This window comes from Thermobia domestica, chromosome 10, assembly GCF_964235325.1.
Source record: "Thermobia domestica chromosome 10, izTheDome1.hap1.1, whole genome shotgun sequence".
NCBI classification, from domain to species: domain Eukaryota; kingdom Metazoa; phylum Arthropoda; class Insecta; order Zygentoma; family Lepismatidae; genus Thermobia; species Thermobia domestica.
Window position 1 is genome coordinate 39,225,531 of NC_137463.1, and position 23,651 is coordinate 39,249,181.

Genomic DNA, 23,651 nt, shown 5'->3' on the forward strand with positions numbered 1-23,651 from the left:
CATGCATATAAAATAGAGAGATCTAGGTTGAAATCGCAATAAAGACGTTTAAGATGATGGTGTTAAAGTAACTGAATATTTCTACCATTGTTAGTCAATTATTTAATGACCAAGGTATAATAAAACCATGATTATCAGTTTCCTAAGGTATAATAATACCTCCTAGCTTTAGTGAGAATTTGTATTAGTCATTATTTTGAGCTATGAACAAAGGTATTCGCGGTATATTTGACATTGATACCAATTAACGAACAACGTATGATATTTCCTGTAATTCTCCACAAAAACCAGTTCCCTAGCAACATAGTGCATATAGGAACAATCAAAAGATAACAGAACTTCTACTCATGTAAAAGTTGTCAGAGAAGTCACATGCTCAGAAAACCATTTTTGTGAAAAACTACAGAAAATATCATACATTACTAGCTACGTACTTGGTATAATTATCAAACATACCGCGTAACGCCTTGCTCATAGCAAAATATAATAACTTATTCAAATTTTCATTGAAGTTACTAGATATTTATTATACGCTTGGACACTTGTGAGGTTCTTATTCAGCGCTTCATTGCTTATTGTAGAAAGCATTTTTCTTTATTTGTATTCTGAATTTTTGCATTTTGTAATTATGTATTGTAAACAGCCAAAAAGAATAAATAAATAAGTCCTGTTACCCATCTCCCAATGAAAAGTACAAATAAATAAATACTCATGGCCCAAGAGAAGGCGTTACCTTCTGCGGCCAGCGAATATGCTAACAATGATAGGAAAGTGGGGCACGATGGCTTAGTGGTAGAGTGCTTACTTCTCCTCAGTGGGGTTCCCGGTTAGATCCTGGCCAAATCAGTTTCTGGTATAATCGTGTTCGTGTGTTTTCTCAGGGTACTTCCGTTTCCTCCCTCATTCTTATTCCACCGATTCCGTTATAATCTCTTTGCCTTAATCATCCATCTTCCTTCGGAGAATCATTTATTTGCCTTAATCATCTATCTCCCTTAGGGGATCATTTATTTACTTTAATCACTCCCTTAGGGGATCATTTATTTACCTTAATTATCCATCTCCCTTAGGGGGATCATTTATTTACCTTAATTATCCATCTCCTTTTGGGGAATCTTTTATTTACCTTAATCATCCATCTCCCTTAGGGGCATCATTTATTTACCTAAATCATCCATCTCCCTTAGAGGGATCATTTATTTGACTTAATAAGCCATCTCCGTTCCTTAGGGGGATCATTCATTTGCCTCAATCATCCATCTCCCTTTGGGGAATCATTTATTTGCCTTAATCATCCATCTCCCTTAGGGGGATCATTTATTTGCCTTAATCATCCATCTCCCTTAGAGGGATAATTTATTTGACTTAATAATCCATCTCCCTTCCTTAGGGGGATCATTTACTTGCCTTAGTGCTTGGGGTCCCGGGTTCGATCCCAGCCCCCACCAAGTGAACTTTGTGGTGGACAAACACCGTGTGCGTGGGTTTTCTCGGGGTTCTCCCGTTTCCTCCCACTTTCTTTATTCCACCATTTCATTCATTACTCATCCTCACCGTCTCCTTTAGCCTAACCGGCATAACCGTGGGACGTAAAACTCAAAAATTTCGTTTCATTTTCATTTGTATTTGCCTTAATCATCCATCTTCCTTGGGGAGATCATTTATTTGGCTTAATCATCCATCTTCCTTAGAGGGATCATTTATTTGACTTAATAAGCCATCTCCCTTCCTTAGGGGATAATTTATTTGCCTTAATCATCCATCTCCCTTTGGGGAATCATTTATTTGCCTTAATCATCCATCTCCCTTAGGGGATCATTTATTTGGCTTAATCATCCATCTCCCTTAGGGGATCATTTATTTGCCTTAATCATCCATCTCCCTTAGGGGATCATTTATGTGTCTTAATCATCCATCTAGCTTTGGGGGGATCATTTATTTGCCTTAATCACCCATCTCCCTTAGGGGAATCATTTATTCGCCATAATCACCCATCTCCCTTAGGGGAATAATTTATTTGCCTTAATCATCCATCTCCCTTAGGGGATCATTTATTTGGCTTAATCATCCATCTCCCTTAGGGGATCATTTATTTGCCTTAATCATCCATCTCCCTTAGGGGATCATTTATTTGTCTTAATCATCCATCTAGCTTTGGGGGGATCATTTATTTGCCTTAATCACCCATCTCCCTTAGGGGAATCATTTATTCGCCATAATCACCCATCTCCCTTAGGGGAATAATTTATTTGCCTTAATCAGCCATCTCCATTAGGAGGATAATTTATTTGACTTAATAAGCCATCTTCTTCCTTAGGGGGATCGTTTATTTGCGTTAATCATCCATTTCTAAAGATTTTCATTTCATTTCATTAGTTGAAAATTGAGTTGATTTAACACTAGCATTTTTAGCTCTGTACGAAAATGGTTCGCTATAATCCATATGATGGTCGATAGTAGAAACTTCACTCAAATCTGTTAAATATGATACAAGCACATGATGTGAACATTAAATCGCGATTATACTTTAGTTTCTGTGCCATTTCATTTTATACAAAAGAAAAAAGGAAAGAAAAATATTTTTAATGCATTTTATAAAAGTATTAGCAGAATGCTCGTTCTTCGCACGGGGAAAATACATTCATTTTGGACATAAAAGACAATGGAGGCTGAGTTCGGATTTAAATGGCATTGAAAGTATCACTGTTCATTTCAGCTACTCCGAAAACTATGGATTCGACACTAATATTGGTCATTTTCGATCATTTAAAAATTTCTTCTCTCCTCCCCCTCCCCTACGTTGCACCGTAAAAGTGAAATGATAAACATCATGTCAGGCCCGAACCTTATCCATGTTGAAAGTTTGATCGAGATCGGTTGGGTAGTTCACGAGATTAAACGTCGCACATATAGTCACTTTCAATTTTATAATATAGATTGATTTTAAAAGTTTTTTTAAAAAAAAGTTATTATCACATTTTGTTTTCAGTATGGCACCAGAAAGTAATGAAAATTGAAAGAAACAAAAAAAAAAAACATTTTGTTGAAATATAAGTTTTATTACAGGAGAAAAACTATAACTAACAACAAACTACTGAAACAAATAATTATTCTAAGCCGTTACAGTTCATTTTGATCAAAAAATTCGTTTTACATCTGAAACACACACACACACAAAAATGTTGAAAAAATTTTACAATGATATTGACTTTTAAAGGAATGTATGTACCTGGTAACATAATAATAATAATAATAATAAAAATATTCAACAAACACTCGCTACACAATTCACATTTTAATACAATAATAATAATAATAATTGAATCTATTACAAAAAATTGTACACCTGCAATCTATTTATCATATATCTTTTACAATAATATTTATGTATATAAAATTACTTTGGTAAGAAACGTATAAACATAACAAATGTTCTTCAAAAAGAACAACTTAAAAAAATACTTCAATTTCATTGAGAAATTGCTGTTATTGGTTAACCTTCTACAAATAAAAATGTTCTTATATTACAGAGGTTGAAATAGAAGATTAAATGTATTTTGCGGTGTATCGTATTCTTTTTATGAACTACAACAGTACATGATTTTAAATATTTTACATGTTTATTATTATAATGAATTTTAAGTTATCATGTTTCATTATAATTACAACACATATACATTTTGTTTTGTTTTTTTTATTTTTAAGATAATAGATTATCAATTGAGGCGTGTGGGGACATAACGGGACAAACTTCACCGGTCAAATTGTACAGAAGTGGTCATTTCGAATGCTTCAGCTCATTTTGCACCCATCTAGGATGACAGGAGAGGCAAATTAAAAGACTTTAACTCTCTTTGTACCCACCTAGAATGACAGGAAAGGCAAATTTAAGAGCTTCAGCTCATTTTGCACCGACCTAGGACCACAGGAGAAACAATTAAAAAAGCTTCAGCTCATTTTGCACCCATCTAGGACCACAGGAGAAACAATTAAAAAAGCTTCAGCTCATTTTGCACCCATCTAGGACCACAGGAGAAGCAATTAAAATAGCTTCAGCTCATTTTGCACCCATCTAGGACCACAGGAGAAGCAATTAAAAAAGCTTCAGCTCGTTTTGGATCCACCTAGAACCAACGTACATGTGCACAGTTATTCCAATCAATTTCGCACAAACAGGAACCTTACAGTAATTACTTAGAATCTCTTTCTTTCACCGATATCTCAACGTTCCACTGACAATCCCAGGTTTGCTCAACATAGCGCTTGTCCCGTTGTCCGTCCGAGAGCTTCAATTGTATCCTGAGCTAGTTTCAGTCATAGATTCACATTGTTTATGCAAAGGCATTTTCGATATTGTTCTTATAATATTTTTCTGGCTCAGCTACATATTTCAAATCTAATTTGTAAAACCTCACATAGTACAGTATTCCACAATGTTTTATTCCTATACTCTTCTCATCTTTCATCATTCTAAATTTTAAAATAATTACATAGAATAAACATAACACACAGACTATAGAGAAGTTACATGGATAACATTCAAGAAAAAAAGCTATTGTCCGCAAATTCTGCAAAATTAGAAAATGCGAAACGAATCATTCTTAAGGCATTCATCCACTTACTGTTTTTTCTTCCCCCCTCCCCTTCTTTGATTAGAGAGACACCCTGTTGATATGGTCTAAAGTGATGTTGGATTCTCCGTGGCTGCATCTTCGGGTACAAAATATTCTAAAACAGGTATTTGCTTCCAAACCTGAGCAACTAACCTATAAAAGGTTTGCAAAATATCACTAACAGTTTCTGAGCATGAAGACAAGGTGTAGATTACTAACCACCAAAACAAGGCTCGCGTGATCTTGTCAACCCAGTACATTCTGAAACAAGAAGAAAATAAACGTATGTCAATGTACATTGAAGTAAATAACTAGGAGCTATTGTTGCGAAAATACAATTATATTTATTTATATTTCATGACTAATTTATTAGTAACAGAAAATAGTTTAATACGAGATATTAATGTTAATTAGTCTAGAACCAAAAGGACTAACATGTTTTCCTTCTTTCCTTTCTTTCACAATTTACCATACAATAAGATAAATATTGAGAAATATATCCAAAAATAAATTTTAAGTACAGTATACCCAAAATTCGTTCCAAAATTCAATCTACTGCATCTACACGACCGGTTATTTTATACGCAATTGCGTGGAGAAACTCAATCTACAATTCAACTAGACGGAGCTGTGATAGACGAACCTCACAGCAGACACCGAGAAATTAAAAAAAAAAAAAAAATCTTTTACATAGACTCTGAAAACCTATCTGTAAATTATTCATACATATGGTTGCTTAAAAGGTCCATCCGTTTTATTCCAATAAATAAATAAATAAACGTTTAGAAGAGCAATTCTGTAGCCATAGCGATACCTAATAGTAAAAGCGTTTTCTTGTACTTTGTTATGTTTACGTCATATTTCCAACGCATTTTTCAAAATGTAGTTTTTTTCCTTGAACATTACATAATACTCCACACGGAAGTACTCCCTAACTCTTTGTTCAAAGCCTCACAATTCGATTTTCTTATTTCTAAAGACCTGTTTCACAGTTCTTATTTTTTATACCTAGTTTCCATTTGATATATTTACTAATATCAAACAGCTACCTGCTGAAATCTATTCATCTGTTCCAATCCAATTTTATTACTGATTTTGCCTTTATAAGATTTATTCTTGTTAAGTTCTTCTTTTCTAGTGTGTTCTAACACCGGATTGATCTTAGCCTCAGGTTCTGCAATATCATCAACCCAACGTTTAACCTAATTCTTGTATCCCTCGCCGAAATACCGTCTTCACTCTACAGACTCGTTCTTCTCGTGCTTTCTGGCCCTAATTTTATCTTAGATTCTGTAATATCATCGGCAAAGCGTATAACCTAATTCTTCTCTCTTACTACTTTCCGTCTATAGTTTCTCTTTTCTTATGCTTTCTAAATACTAGTATTAGCGTCCAGTGATGTACACAGCGAGAGGGAGAGCACACAATCTCATATTCCTTCAGTAAAAGTGTAATTTTTGTATATACGTATATATGTTAATATAGAAATTGCTTATCCTTCCATAATATTTTGTTCAAGGTGGCTAAAACCGCTTAAAATATCTGTTGTGTACACCACTGTTCTCGTTGCTATCGGTAAAACCTTTAAGCTAATTCTCCATTGCTGATGTACTTATTTTTACCCCTATACACTATCTTTTGTCATGCTTTCTAGTATCATCCTAAATTTCTCAAACCATCAAAACATTTAATCTAATTCTTCTAAGCTGTATCGGAATACAATCTCTCTTATTCCGTGCTTTCTAACACCATACTAATTTTTGATTCAGAAATTCGTCTACCTCTTACTAAAATACTGTCGTTCTTCTATAAACATTCTTGTCTTATGTTTTCTAGTGTCATATCAATTTTTACATCAGATTCTACAATATCTCGTGCAAAACGTTTAACCTAGTTCCTCTACCTCTTATTGAAATATTGTTTACTTTCTATAAATTCTCTTTTTCCGTGCCTTCTACTTATAACACCATACTAATTTTCATGTCATATTCTGTAATATCATTGATAAACCATTTAACCTAACTCTTCTATCCCTTACTCAAAAAGCGTACTTCCTTTATAGACTCGCTTTCTAACACCATACTAATTTTCGCTTCAGATTTTGTAATATCATTGGAAAAAAAACGTTTAAGTAAATCCGAGGCCGTCTTCTCTTACGATGCCAGAATAATTTCCACTTCAGATTCTGTAATATATTCGGCAAAACATTTAACATAAATCTTCTATCTCTTACCGGGAAACCATCTTCTCCCTATTTATTCTCTTGGTTCAATGTCTTTAACAACTCATTAATATTTGATTCAGATTCTATAAAATCTTCGTTAAAATGTTTAATCTAATTTCTCTGGCGTTAACCGAAATACCGTCTTCCTTTTATAGTGTCTTTTCTGTTACGCTTTTTAACACTACACTAATATTCGCTTCAGATTATGTCATATCATCCGAAAAACATTTAATATAATTATTCTATCTCATATCAAAATACAGCCTTAACTCTATTGAGTCTCATTTTTCATGCTTTCTAAATCCATATTAGTGCTTCCTTCAAATTCTATAAGATCTTCGTCTGAACATTTAACCTAATTCTTTTATTATTATTATTATTATTATTATTATTATTATTATTATTATTATTATTATTATTATTATTATTATTATTATTATTTATAAATACCGTATTTCCAGTATAGAGTCTCTTTTCCCGTGCTTTCTAACAGCATACTATTTTTCGCTTCAGAATTGGTCATATTTGGCAAAACGTTTAACATAATTCTTACCGTCTTGCCTCTATTCTTTTGTCATACTAAGTTTTGTCTATATTTTGTCATACTTTTTAACATCATACATTTTTTACTTCGGATTGTATATCATCGGAAAAATGTATAACCTAATTCTTACCATCTTCCTAATACAGACACTCTTTTATCATGTTTTCTAATACTATTTTAATTTCTGTAATATCAGTGGAAAAACGTTTAATATAAATCATACCGTCTTTCTTCTATATTTTGTCATAGCCTACTATGTTTTGTCCATATTTTGTCATACTTTTTAACACAATTTAGCATGTGTTTCAGATTTTACATCATCGGAAAAACGCTTAACCTAATTCTTACCATCTTCCCAATACAGACACTCTTTTATCATGTTTTCTAATACTATTTTAATTTCTGTAATGTCACCGGAAAAACGTTTAACCTCTTACTGTCTTCTCTCATTTATCGTCTTCTCTATCGATTCTCTTTAGCTATGCTCTCTAACAAAATACAGTATTAATTTCTGATTCAGATTCTGTAATATTCTTGAAAAAAAATAATCTAATACTTCTATCTCTTTCTGAAATATCGTCTTCCCTCTGTTGATTTTCTTTTGTCATGTTTTCCAACAAAATACTGATCTCCGCTTCAGATTCTCTAATATCTTCGGCGGAATCTTTAACCTAATTCTATTATCTCTTAGCGAAAGACCATCTTCCCTCAAACTCTATTTTATCATGCTTTGTAACACTATACTATGTTTTTCTTCAAATTTTGTAATATCATGGGTAAAATATTTAAGTTATTTCCTCTATCTCTTTTCCAAGTATGGTCTTCACTCTGTACCTAGGTATACTTTTCTTTGCTATTTATTCTGAATTGATAAAAGATGGTGTTGATGAGAGACAATACTTCCTTTCTAATTACACTCTACATTTTTCATTTTCTACCCTAGTGTAAAATCTTAACTTGTTGATTCATATAATGATAGTATTCTCTTTTTAGCACATTAATATAAAATAGTACTACTTACACGCGAAGATGTCTCTTAGCAGCTGGAATGGTGTCTCTTGGCTCTTTGAGGATAAACTCCCTGGCGGCGTATGTACACTGCAACAAATAGTCGTCCATATCAATATCGTCTCCATTAATTAAGAACATATCACTTTCCTGTTGGTTCATAACGCTTCGTAAACTGAGGATGTTAGCGTTCCGGAACATCCACTGGTTGTTAGCGTAGTATTCGAAGATCTCAAATCCTTTGGACACTTTGTTCTGTATGTGTAACATTCTGTAAAAGAATAACATTTAAGTTAATTCTGCAATAGAATCAACGTAAAAAAAACACATGTCAAACGATGAGTTATATCAATTTATAGATCTTATTGGGCTAAGATAAATGACATGTAGGAGAGTAAATTCACATGCGTAGTTTTAGAAAAATTGACAAAACGAATGTTTTAATGTTTTGAAAATAGATGGCGTTCGTGGCCAAGAGAACAGGCTCAATACGTGAGCCGCCTGTTAACGTGAAACTAATACTAACACAGAAAAGCTTCCGTTATGACACTAGCAAGAGGAAAATATACACTATTGGTAAATAACCCTTCTAGCTAACTACATAACTAATTAACGGTGTTAAAGATTATGAATACCATATTTCGTCATTTTTTGCAAGAATTCGTGCATATACAGAGTGGTCCCGAAGTGGGCGCACTCCTAATTTGTGTTTTCTGACGGTTTTAGGTTTTACCCACATTTGTTTGGTAACATAGCTTGACATTGTCTGGTAACATTACTTGGCATTGTCTGGCAACATTGTTATCCTACATCCGCAGCATCAGCCCAGTTCACGATTCACGTACGCAATTACCTGAATCAGACGTTTCGTGGCCGCTGAATTGGAAGAGGTTGTGAATCTTCATCAGCTCCCTTTGTCTGGCCTCCAAGAAGTCCCCATCTGACGACACCGGACAATGCTCTCTGGGCTTTCATAAAGCAGCAAGTAATAAGCACTCGATATCACACAACGCAGGAATTACGAGCACCTCTGGAACGCGCCTTCACCCTCGTGACTCCGGAGTATCTCCGCAGAACATCAGCGAGAACTTGGCGCAGAATTCAGCTGTGTTACGACATCGATGATGATCATACCGATGTTTATGACTCTTAAGACTTCAAGGTAACTGTGTACAGACATTCTACTATAACTAACACTATACTGTTGAAACTAAAGGGGGGTACGCCCACTTCCGGATCACCCTGTATATGTCATTTATTATGATCATTGACCTTATTTATCATTTCGTGGTTGATTCTTAAGTTGTGTTCACTCATCTGTTCATCTTTAAGTTTTGTTCGGTAATACAAGTCACATTGCTAGCCGTTATCATGGAACACAACTCACCTGTGACATATAGTATTTTATGCTCGTTAGCAGCATCAGAGATATACACATTGGATCATTATTGATCAACCAAACATAAGGAAAGTGCTGTTGATGTTGCTGTGAAATCCAAGACTGTGTTCCTTCAAATATCTGGACTAGGGATTGGGCATATTTGGACTAGGGCAAAACGAGAGAGTAAATACCCGTCCCATCGAGAATCGAAACCGGGCTGTCCTGTTAATGGGTAGACGTCTTACTGACTAAACCCTCATGGTTCTAATTTTATCAAGGAGGTACATGAAGTTTCACAAACAATGAATATTTAACGGATTGTGTAGAATAGTTATATCGTATATGGTACATAATCAATCTACTCTCATTAACGAGTTTCTTTTGAACAAACTGTTACATATTAATGCATATTTAGTTCAGTGCTTAAAATAACTTATTTTGGTACAAGAAATTAACGAACAAAACGCATATTAATGTCTAGATGATGCAGTATATAGAGTCCTTTGCTTTCCATATACTTCAATGAAAGCCTTTATCCATATTAGACTACAGATACTTTTTTAATTTTAACGAAATATGACATCTTTGAAAAACTTCTGGTGAAATTGGGATATTTATTATTATTCGAGTTTTATCCAAGATTTGATACACCCACTGAGGATTGAATCCGAAAACACACAGAGAAAGAGGTCTGCGGTTTACAATACTTCCTCAATCAAGATTGACGTGAAAAAATTTAAAGAGCAACAGACAAGTTATAAGATGTTACTAATCATTAATCATGTTGTCTTAGTTTCATACCATTTATTTTGAGACTATCGAGACTTGGCTCTCGAGACACAGTTCGAGGTCGAGACAAGCATCTGCTGATCAAGACAAGACCGAGATCGAGACTGCTATTTGTTGACTGAGACTGTATACAATCTCGTCTTGTATCGTCTCAATATAATCATGTATAGTTTGTGTTTTCTTAAGAACTAAACATAGGCTCAAGTTGAAATATTAATAGAAGTAGTCTTATTACTTGACTAGAGCCATAAACGCATCTGGCTTACAAAGAATTAACCTGGAATTACGCATGTTAAAGACAAACATTCTGTCAAGACAGCACTTCTACTACTGTCTCGTCAGATGCCGAAGTCGGCTGTATTGAGGAACAAAAGAATCTGAAGATAAGAAAACCTTTTTTCGATGGGATTTTTCAGCTGACTAGTTGAGAGATACTGACTTGACAGTGAGTGGCTGCAATAGGGGACACTGACTTGACAGTGACTGGCTGCAGAAGGTGGCAGTGACTTGACAGTGACTGCCAGCTGATTGGCTACCAAAGGGAACACTGAACTGAGTGAAGGAAGTGCTGGTGAATGTTAGATTCAGGGTGAAAACACTGTTCCCATGCGAAGTCCGACTGCAAATACGGGACGTAAATCCGCAATGATGGCTATTTCCCGATACCTAAATCAGTACGGCTCTTGTGAGGAATACTAGCCCCAGAACGTGTTCAAACATGCTGCTATATGACGGGGCATACTCGAATTAGTTAGCATGCATGTATATGATAGAGATCCTACTACTGTAACTCAATTTCACCTGCTAAACTTAACCTTAGGAAACGATTCCGAAATCCAATCATTGGCTGCAACGTTTCTGGACTCAAAATGTCTGTTCTGTAGTGGGCTCAATTCTGACTAACATGCTTACCATAAGAAGGACATCTAGTTTTCTGTCTTCCGTTGTTCGGACTTCAGTTGAGCTCCGTAGTTTTATCTCATGTTGGGATCAAGATGTAGAGTGTTTTTTCCTACTTGCTGGATTCTATCCATCTACATCCTGCTTTTCCTACAGGCATTATTAGCCCTTTCTTCACCTTATGCTTCAGACATCCCAGTGGATTTCCTCTCGCGAGTGTAAGAAGCAGGAAACTACCATATTCGACATATTTCCTGTAGAAAAATTAAGTGGAGACCGAGGAACCAGATTGAGGTATTTGCCAATGAACGTATTCTACAATATTTGTGGGGCAGTGCTCTAATATTCTCTTCTGTTTCTCCATTTCCATCTGATTAATTGTATGCTCGTTTCCTGGACACTGGTATTCATGTTGTTCCCAGAATGGTGTTAAAAGCTGCCTATCACGTTAGAGATTACTATAGTGATTAAAGCAAACATCCTATATTTACAAAAAGTTTGCACTCTGCTTTCTAATTTTCATGCAACAACTTACACAGGCTTGTGTCCGGCCAGAAGAATGAGGAAGTCTATGATGTATGCAGGTATCAGATGGAAGAAGAAGACACAGATGTTATGCTGGAGTCGACTCTTCTTCATGCTTCCTCCAGGATACCAAACGACGTTGTTCAGTGGAAGTTTCTGCATCACACGTCTGCCCATCTCAATGATCTCTGCCCAAGGTACTTGGAATTCTGTACTCGAAGTCAGGTTGAACACTCGATAGTCGTTATTTCTACAACGAGAGCATACAAAGCATTAATACTGAATGTTACACATAATTAATATTTAATATACGATATTTGTTTTCTTCACAACAGAGGAAAGAAGGTAGGACAGAACTAATAGAACGATTGGCCATTTAACTAACCGTTTACAATCACCTAATAAATCGTGGATTTTATCAAAAAATTTCAGAGAAGCACTACCAGACCAGCAGATTGAACAAGATCTGGCAGTTCTTTATAAGCAATGTATATTTAGTATTACCGTAATTGACTATAAAAATGGCCTATTTATCGTGTCGAGGCGACGGGGAAGCACTTTTTGATTTATGTTCTAATTTGTATTTTAACTCCTTTCTGCATTTTTTCTTTTAGCGAAAAAAATAATCAGTATTGGAAATCCTCATATGGGAACTTGAAAAATGAATTAAAACTTGAATTTTAGATTTTTCATTTGATTCCGACGAGAAATAAGTAAATGCCATATATGGCACACTTACAACTCAAAAAGAACATGCTAGATGACACCAAAATCTCTTATTCATATCACGTCAATATCACACAGCAGACAAAACAGTCATTTGATGCCTTTGATAAATCACAAAAAAAAACTAAAGTGAAAAAAGGGTATGTGCCATATATGGCATGGCATGCGGTAAAGGGTTAATGATCCAAAGGCTTTGTTTAAAGAGTTTCATAAAAATGGGTTTTTGAGGTTTGAGTTGTGGTTTAAAATTGGTCATTAATTATGTAAATTAGATTAAATAATATTGACAGTTAAATTATTCTATTTTGAACACCACCTACCCGGTTGAAGTGAGAAGTAGAAATAGAAAGATTTTCTTTATGTTTCTTTCAAAATTTTAACAACAGAGTAAAATAATTATTTCTAGACAAAAAAAGAAAAGAAAACACTTGTAAATTTTTGTTACTGAAGAAAATAAATGTATATATGTATTACAACCGTTTCTTTTTAAACTTAGAAGCAAGAAGAAAATATAATTTGTAATTAGACACGGTTTCTCTATATACTAGGGGCTCATTACGTATTTGTTTGCGGCAATGGAACGCAAAATTTATGTTTTAGTTCGCAATAATCACTGGTATAATTATTGGTTTCTTGTCACATTTTGGCTTGTATTGCCATGACAAATTTTGTGAAGTCTAATACGTAATGAGACCCCAGGTCCTTAAAAAATATATGCACGCCTTTTACTCTGTACTTCTTCCTTCTACTGTCCTAAGAACAATCTTTCCTTTCCGTATTGTATCCATTAAATATCGTTGGTTTAATCTGCACTATAAGAATTTTAGGAAGATGTGATTTAAACATGTATAGCACAATTAGAGTACCTAGATGTCCTAGTTTACCCGGGGCAATCCCATATTTACATAACTTGTTCTCTCACAAAATTGTTCAGACCTCCAAATGTCCCGGTTTTTTCCAAAACGTTAAATAATATCAATCGTATCCTACAGTCATCGATACTCAACTGATAGAAATAATCTACTCTTTTATTAGTCACCGATACCAACTGATAGGAATAATCTACTCTTTTATTAGTCATCGATATACTCAACTGATAGGAATAATTTATTTGTTTTTTTAGTCATCGATATACTCAAATGATGGGAATAATCTACTATTTTATTAGTAATCGATATACTCAAATGATGGGAATAATCTACTCTTTTATTAGTAATCGATATACTCAACTGATAGGAATAATCTACTTTTTTTATTAGTCATCGATATACTCAACTGATAGGGACAATCTACTCTTTTATTAGTCATCGATATACTCAACTGATAGGAATAATCTATTCTTTTATTAGTCATCAGTACGTAACTAATAGGAAAGATCTACTGTCTGTCATCCACTCTTGGTGAGTGTTGACCTATTCTTTAATTGATATTTTAGCAAATCTCAACATAATCAACAAATATCAACATGCGCATAATCGAATATACTGTAAATTTTCTTAGTGTCCCGAATTTTTAGCCTGAAAATTTCAGAGCCTTGCCCATAGTAAAAGTTGATTTGTACTCGAATTATAATTCTTTCTTTCTTAATCTTAATTGAGATTTAACATTTTCAGATGCAGACTAGGTCTATGTCACTGAGTTTAAAATAATTGTTTTTTATATATATAGTTAGTAATGTAAATATTGATGAAAATGATTAATTACGGTAACAAATGACGCGTAAATCTCCTAATTTCGATTAATAATTTAATAAAATGAAGACATATCATATATCAAACTTAATAACATTCATAAATTCAACTTTTCAAATTAATATTCTGAGTTACATAAAATAAAACTTCATTGAATGATTCTTAAATGATATCCTTATATTGAATTACCTCTTCACTTTATCCACTCCTAGATTAGTACTTGAAATGCAAGTGTTGTGAGACACGTGTTGTAATATTTCAATGGTTAGAATGTTGCATTGACAATATATATATATATATATATATAACTATGAAATAGATAAAGTACTCTCACTTTAAAAAAATGTACAGTCAACTATGAAAAATCAAAATATTTGTAAAACAAACAAAACGGCGTTAATCATACATTTGGAATCGATAATAATTTAACAGTATAAACTTCATTCACAATATTGTAGGGCAGGTGGGCAGGTCGAGTGACAGTTATTTCCTTGTGTACATGATGATTCTTAGAAAAAATCAAATATAATGCAATGTTATATATCACGTTTTACGTTATATCATTACCTTCTGCGGTCTAGGTAATATAACGTTAAAATGTATTATGTTACTTACAATAATTTAATGGAAGGTAACGTTGTGATTTTCTGTATAACACATTTCCAAAATATTGAAGTCTGTGATTCCTTTTAAGAAATTTAAGTAACTGACCCCAGCTTACTAGGAAAAAAAGTTTAGAAGATGAAGGCAGTTTGAAAAAGTCGTTGTTTGGTGTTTGGTGTTCCTTTCCGTGCCTATTGTTAATTACATAGAGATTAGTTTCTTACCAATCACGTTCTCGTTAATTTCAAATATAACAAAATTATTTTTTAGAATCAATTCCAAGACAACCGAAACTCATAGAATTATTGTACATACAAATATAGATACCAACTTGGGGAGGGCATGAAAGTGTGTGTCCCGTAGGACATGCCTGGTGGGTAATGTACTGCAAGAACTTTTCAACCACGAAACTAGATATTATTTTTAAATACCAATAATTATCCTAAATTACTATTCTATAATACTAGTACTACTATCATAATAGAAATAGTAACAACTATTCACATCGTTGATATTCTTATAGTTTGAGTTATCCAGTAATAAGGTAGAACAAGAAATCCCTGACCTGATTTCAGGAAAATGTTAGAAATCATCTATTCATCCTGATGTTCGTCGTGACGAAATAGAATATATAGACATGGAGCAAGTAGCTGATAAGATTGTTCATTGCAACATGATGTACAGCTACACATTTTGCATTGACATCGTTTTGCATCAAGAGTGTATGGCGCTAACTGACTGGTAGTTAATTATTATAGCCAACTTTAATTCTTTTGTTTATCAGATTTCTAAAAGTAAGTTAGGGTGTAACGTAAGGATTAGATAAATTTCACAGAAATAATGTAAATTAACCTTCATTCACTCCATCTACTCCCTATTGAAATGTAAAAACCTGGTACGTACGCCTACAATTGAGCATATAAAACTTGAAATACCTTTGTACACAATAAAACATACTGTATAATGTTATAATTAAATATTATTATTAGTCAGTATTTTGTATCAGCTTATAATATTATCACAATTTTGCATAGCTTAATTCGAATCTGCAGAAGTGAATGGGAAAAACTCAAATAAAATTCCAATATCATTTATGTGCTTTCCAATATCCATTATGTGCTTTCAACAGGATATTAAAGCAATGTTCTATTGTTTTAGAGTAACTACGTGTGTTTTCTGGTTTTAGAGTTTGTGTACATTCAGTTTTAATTTTAACGTCTTAAATGCAGACTATAAAAGGCAAAAAGAAAGAAAAACAAAAATAATTTCGCACTTTCCTTACGAAACTACGGTTTCGTTAAATTCCTTAAGTATGTGATATTTCTATTCCTCACATCTTCCTTAACATAATGGTTTTAATAGGCTGAGCAACGAAAAATGCCTGCTAAACCTTCTAACGGAGCCCCCAATTATTAGGACCATCAAGAAAGACCGTAAAAGATCGTGCTTACAGTTTGTTACTCCCATGATAACTTGAACGAAAACGAATTTTTGAACTCTTTTTTTAATAAATAGCTAGAATAATTATGTCTGGCGAGTTCGTTAATACAGACAATCCAAAGTAGATTAAGAATACAAGGGCTACTTTTTATACCTGTGAGTGTACATGATAACTGCCGAAGCACAAATTTTGAATCCTGTTCTATATACTATACATATATTTATGTTTATACTTGAATTCTTTATATGTTCAGAGAGCTCCTCCGTGGCTAAGCGGTTAGCGCACGCGCCTTTGGCGCGGGAGACCCGGGTTCGACTCCCGGCGGGAGCTAATGTGATTCGGATTCCACGTTAATCAGTAGGTCCACGCCTCATATAGCCTCGCTGCTGAACGGGACGTTAAACTCAAAATCAACTCAACTCTATATGTTCAGTCGACCACAATACAATTTGTGTAAAAGCATTTGTTTCTAACATCTTTATGTATTATCTATTTTTCAAACCATTAAAGTAAAAATTGATTTTTATTCGTCTTAGATTTTTGTTTATTACCCCAACCCAAAAGACCAAAAACATACCTGTAAGAGTCGTAGTACCATGCAGCGATGAGCATAGCATTGCAGACGATGTCAACAGGTACAAAATCAGCATAATTATCTTCTTTACAGTACATTGTTCGGATGACACCCTTACCTGCTCCGATCATGAGCCCGGTGGGGCCATTGATATTATCTGTCCAGCCTGGAAGAGGTTCCTTCCAGATTGGCACAACTGTAAAGTAGAATAAATAGTTAAAAGAATGTATTTCTCAAAATCTGTAAGCAAAATGTTAATAACTTAACACTCATGATATACGTATGAACATTATGATCATTTTTCTTTATCTTAATGAGGATAAGTGCTCCCAATCTAACAAATTAAGTAAAGTACTTACAAACTTTTCTATCATTGCAGTTTGAATTCAAGCTTCTGTGATATATGCTAAAGTGTTAGGTGTAAGAAAAGATAACATATGAAATAAAAATCATATGTGCCTAAGCTAACTTGAAAAGTATCGCGCAATAAGTTGAATGTCCGCTTCAAAGATTATTAATAACTTACTTTCCAATATGCTAGGTAACTAAATGTACTTGTAATGCTAACTAATAAACATATACTTATTGTTATTTCTTAACAAATATTAACATTTTTAAACAGTTGTAGCAACAATGTCAAGTATGCAATTAGAGTATATTGATATAATTTTATAATATATTTCCAGATAGTATCCTTGTTTTAATCTGTTTTGTGTCAAAAGATTTCTAAGTTATATTATTGTATCATCAATTCTGGAGTCAAACATAAAACTCTGAAACAAACCTGAAAATATAAAAACACCAATATTAGTTATCAAAATGTCTTATTCCTTATCTGAAAACTACAAAGTCACTGTACAAAAGTTAAAAGTCTATATTTAAAGAAATTTGAATGTTAAATTTACACAACTATTTTTGAATAAACAGTCTAGTACTTAGAACATCTATAATATTATTTCATTTGCTTGTGTAGATGCTAGTAAATCAATTTCTTGTATATACAACTAGATGAAAGAGATTTTTTTTATCACGTTAGACATATATATCATTTCGTCTGAGTTGGTAGTTTACGGAACTTGTATAGTTGGAAATTGGGTCCTCTTTTCGGTTCAAGAAATACAATATAAGTTATTTGCTAGAAAAAAAGTATAGATATTTAATTTTGAATTCTAAAGATAAATTCAGTTATTACGCTGCTGAAATATATAGAGGAATAATCAAAATGTAATATTTTAATATACAAAAAAACAACACAAAAATGTTCTTTACAAAATCTTGTGACTATTCCCCTATGGTTGCCTTCACGACAATTTACTTATGTTGATAGCATATACCTAGGTATTCAAGATAAAATATTAATAATGCACAGAGATGCTCATACGTTCAAAACACTTTAAGTTGAGTTTTCTTGTACCCTCATTAAAATTTCCTTCGAAGTAATACCAAAAACATCATTTATAACTTTTATACTAAATATTATTCTGTAGTACATTATGTTGTAATATTTTGTTGTTAATCTGCAAATATTTTTATTGACAAAAGGCATTTATTTCTGTCCAATTATACCGAGATATGACATATCGTAGTTGAGAACAGTTTATCATATATATATTTATCTCAATTATATCATTGAACTAAGAACAAATATATTTTATGTAGCTTAAATAATAGGTTACAAATATGATTAGTTTGAGGTTCTACTTTTTAAATTTTTGAGGTAAAAACAAAACTTATTCGTATAAGAATTAGTATTTTCTAACCATAGCAAATTGATTTTTTTAATGTTAAGTAATTTATATAAGTATTATTATTATTAAGTTCATGTTCAGTACTTTATTAAAAACGAGGAACATACACTATATATATATATATATAAAATAATAATACAAATGTTCTTATAAAATATAAGTAGTGGTAAATAATATAAAAATCAATTCATCTTATCTGATCTGATAATTTCTAATAAATAAGAATGTTTACAAGTAGGCATATCATTATTTCAATGAGAAAGATATATTTAGTTACAATATCTTAATTCATATTTTTATGATGAAGTTCTAATGACTTTTAAGTTCTAAGTTTTAATGACGTTTAAGTGTGATTCTACTCGACATCTCTTCATTTAGTTTATTCATATTATAAAGTATGATAAAAGAATGTGCTATATCGAATATATTGCATTCAACAAAATAAAACTTAAATTTTAAATTGTTTTGAAAAGTTAAATTGTTTTAAATTATTGAGTACATTTAAATAGTAATATGTGAATCAATATCAAATACAAATAAAAATTAAGTTGAAATTGTGACAGTACTACAACAATAATACAATCTTACGCATAATCCTTAAAAAATCTCAATTAAGTAAACGAATTATTTTTACAATAATAGTGTGTGTTTTTGAGAACTTAGGCAACTGCGATAAATCAATAAATAATGTAACTTTTGTAGTTATTTATAATTAATAAAATACTTTAGAAGCAATAAGACATCTTGAAGATATAGATCATATCAGAAAATATCATGAGATGATTATAGATATTTAACTCAGTTACTTGATAACTGATAACTTACAAAAAGATAAGTAAACGTGTTATTAACATCAAAGTTATTGACAATTCAATTTAACGTTTCATGTTTTACTTATTTTTTTATTACAGAGTAATTTCTATTCAAAAGAAATTAGAATAGCATAATCTTTTATTTTTTTATCTAAGAACGAGCATATGATGTGTATGCTCTTTCCAGTCGAGTGACAGAAATCTAATATTAATAAAACAAATAAAAGATTATTGTTTTCTGTTATATAATTTATGTTACTGTGAAAGCATACTTATTAAAATTTTAAAAGAACATGCTTTGTACTGAATTGACAATAAAGTAATATTTTTAGTTGCAGTCAATCTGCGCAACTATTATTCCAAGGTTCTGTTGCAGCTATGTTTTTATAACCAAATATTTTAAATTTTGTATTTTTTATATATGTAACAAATATTTCAAAATCAATATTTTACTTCTGCGATCGACCTGAAAACGAATTTAATGTTATGCATACGAAGCAAACCATCTTAAATCATTCAATTATCTTTTGTTTCTTTTGAAGAACTATAATACTCAAATAATAAGCTGCAAGGTAAAATATTAATATATACTATATTAGAATGAAAAGTAAGTACGAATAAGCTTACATAATAGTTACGGTTGGCTTTCAAATTTAAATGAATTTTATTTCATATACTTTACACTGTAAAGTTGTTAGTTTAACAGAATATAACTGAAATGATCTTTTGGCGTTTCATCCGTATTTTATGTAATTTGAAATCAATTCAATGCTCACGTATGAAAAACTTTAAAAAATCATGTAATAAGAAAAACTTATGAACCCAATGAATGGAAAGCTTTTCAAATAACATTGAATATACGAACGATGAACACAGATTAGTTACAAGTAAGCACAAAGTGGTAGGGGAAACACCGTAGTTTTACCTTAGCTAATATGCAACAATAATATACTTGTATATATATCAATTGTTTAAAAGCTTGATTTTACTTCGCTAAGCGATTGGTCATACCTGCTGTAATCGTTTCAGGAATTTCCTCTGTGCGAACATTGTTATCTAATTCATAGTTATTATACTTACCAACGTTGAATACTTACATCATCGTTCCTTTTAACCTATTGAGGTATATGAAAAATTATTTCTCTATTTTCTTCCAAATGAGTGGAATTTGAATCATATGTTTTTATTGAATTCGTCTTCAAAGTCAGTAAAATGTTTCTTTCTCTTTTTCAAGATGAAAACTTGTATAATTTTTAATTTAAATACTACATACATTTAATTTGATTACTAAATATTAAAATATATATAACAAAATTTAATTTTCAGGAAGTAAGGGTCATTTAAGTAATTTTAAAGGAGAAATTAGCGAATTCAAATCATTTACATTCCAGTTTGTGTGGAGAAAACGAGAAAATAATTCAAGAAAAATATCAATAGGATAGAAAACAAAGCTGGTGCAGTATTCAACACCGTTACAATAGTTATAGATTAGAAGCCTAAATGTTTATATACATTTAAATATTTAGTCAATGATTAGTTATTTACTTCTCACAACTACTTGAAGAATTATTTTGTTGGTGTCTATAATTATCAAATTTATACAATTTAAAGTGGTTTTAACAGTTCCGAAGAAGAAAGTGGTTGTAACTATTGTGACGCTTTAGTAGAAGAGATTTGAAATCAAATAAAAACACGGATATAACACGAGAATCATTTCAATTCTCACATATCTCATTTGTGTTCATAAGCTGAAATAAAAAATCGTTAAAAATACTTATATTGTATATGTGTTCAAAACTGGAACTACACTAAAATTAAAAAGAAGCACGTTAAATTTCTTTTATGACACTTAGTAATGTATAGTCTTGTTCAAATAAACCTGGCCACCCAACTCTTTTCTAAAAGCTCTGGAATCTTACCAATACTCGGAACTAAACTAAACAAAGTGTATTTTCAATGGTCAATTGAAAGGTTTATTTAGACTCAAAGTATTAGAATTTCCTATGTACGGTTGTCAAAACATCGTCTTCTACCGATGGCCGGTGGTCAAGATTTTTTGAACAAGGCTGTACATTGTACGGTAGCATAACCTCCTAAGATTCATGAACGTACTTTGACTACTTACTATCTCATAGAAGCTGTAATATAAGCTTATAATTCATTATATTTGTTTATTTTGGCAGGATAACTTCAAGTAAAGTCAGGTTGCTATTGTGTACGAAAATGTTGCAGAATGACAATATTCCAATATAAAACTTCATATTTTACTAACATACTCTGTATTTCGATTTTTAAAAATTAAACTTGTGGTCATGCATTAAATTTGTTGTACCAGCAGTCTTCAATTTGATTCAATTTTAGAAAGTAATTCAATAATGTAGTATAACTGTTTGCTGTTTTCCTTTTTTTGTATTCATTTCAATAAATAGTATTTGCGACATACAATAACTAAACAAGCCACGAGTCAAGCCTACATGTGTATATTAAATGTAGGAATCCCGTACTTAATTTTTCCTATGGTGTTAATTTTTATAATTTGTTGCAAATTTCATAAATTAATAGTAATTATTCAATTTTTCCAAGTTTTCATTTACAGCAATTAGATAGTTATTCATGTAATTGGTTAGCTTATATATGGGCATGGTGACACTAATAGTTAATTTTGTTTCCCATTAAAATACAAATATTTAGGATTTTTTCTCTAAATTACGTCAGTTTTAGTATTTTAGTATTGTAAATGTTCAATTTCTTTAATTGGGATAAATAATTTCAAAATTATTCAATCAATAAATCCGATGATTATCTAAAAAATAGGCGAATTATATTCATGATTTTGTATATGTTTACATTCCCATGCATTTTAACGTAACGTTACTGGGAAAACAGACGTGTGAATTCCTGATTTGAGGAACAGCTAGGGTTGAGATTAGAGTAGTGAAAATGGACGACAGTTGTATTAATTTTCGTTCCTGATGACATTTAGTAATTTTGCTAATTTCAGCGGTAATAAGATATATCAAACATCTGAAGTGTAAATAAGTGAAACTCAAAAAGAAATATTGAACTGAATCTATACGAGGAAATGTATTAAATAAAACAACTTGGAAAAATATATTTAAAAGTAAAAATATCTTTTATTTCATCAGTGACTGAACGTGTTTAATCTGCTTTCTAATTATTAAATCTTGAGCGTTACAGAAAACTGAATAATTATTTTGGCTTAAAGAATTATTCTAAATTAAGTTAGAACTAAAAATAACATTTTGACAGTTTTAACTTTACAGCTCAAATTACTTTTACTGGCAGAAGTGGAAATTTTGAAACCATGGCCAAAGATAACAAATAGCATTTTATTTTGTTAAAATGAAAGAGTCTTGGTGAATAAAAATGTAATTCTGATTTTTTAAAATTCAATGACTTTAAATTCATGGTAACGAAATATCCTTTAAACCAATTTTCTTCTGTGGATTACTAATTATTTTATGTATATAATTACAGCAAATTAATGTCAATGGAACAATTACAGTTCAATGAACACTTTTATTTACAACGATTCTTTGCTGGTGTTTACAAATTTAATTTCCATAAATATTTAGTTCGAACTACCTTGCTATTTTGCTTCTGATACAGATGCATGCTTAGTGTCTCAAGTTATGTTTTGATAACATTGGTGTTTAACTATAAGAAATGAAATGTGAAATACGAGGGCTATCCAGAAAGTAGATTACGTTTTCGTCTGTGTCCGCTAGGGGCGGGGCTAGCGCGGCCATCTTGGGGTCAGAGCGTTGCGCAGCTCAGTCGGCATCTAGCCGTGCTAGTGAGAGGTTCGTGCTGTGATCCGTTAAGATACTGTGACGGTTTGAAATGTCTGCGTTAATTGAAAATCCCGCGAGCTGCGAGGTGCGTGCAGTAATAAGGTTTCTGACAGCAAAAAACTGTAAACCGATAGAAATCTATCGGCAGCTGTGTGAAGTGTATGGGGACAACATTATCACTGAAGGTGGAGTGCGACAGTGGGTCATAAGATTTAAAAATGGCCGAACCAATGTTCACGACGAAGATCGAAGTGGGA

At 32.1% G+C, this 23,651-nt stretch overlaps 1 protein-coding gene across 2 annotated transcripts in view; it reads right to left on the reverse strand.

Annotated features, from left to right (window-relative positions):
• Window positions 1-3,038: 3,038 nt before the first annotated feature.
• The window catches only part of LOC145662456 (fatty acyl-CoA reductase 1-like), a 117,019-nt gene continuing 96,406 nt past the window's right edge, over window positions 3,039-23,651 (reverse strand). For both annotated transcript variants that reach the window (XM_081728050.1, XM_081728049.1), the window contains exons 6-9: window positions 17,023-17,215; window positions 11,995-12,234; window positions 8,403-8,660; window positions 3,039-4,874 (exon numbers count right to left, since the gene is read on the reverse strand). In XM_081728050.1, coding sequence (XP_081584176.1) covers window positions 4,679-4,874; window positions 8,403-8,660; window positions 11,995-12,234; window positions 17,023-17,215 — 887 coding nt within the window. In that variant the 3' untranslated portion in view covers window positions 3,039-4,678. The remainder of the gene's footprint in view (window positions 4,875-8,402; window positions 8,661-11,994; window positions 12,235-17,022; window positions 17,216-23,651) is intronic.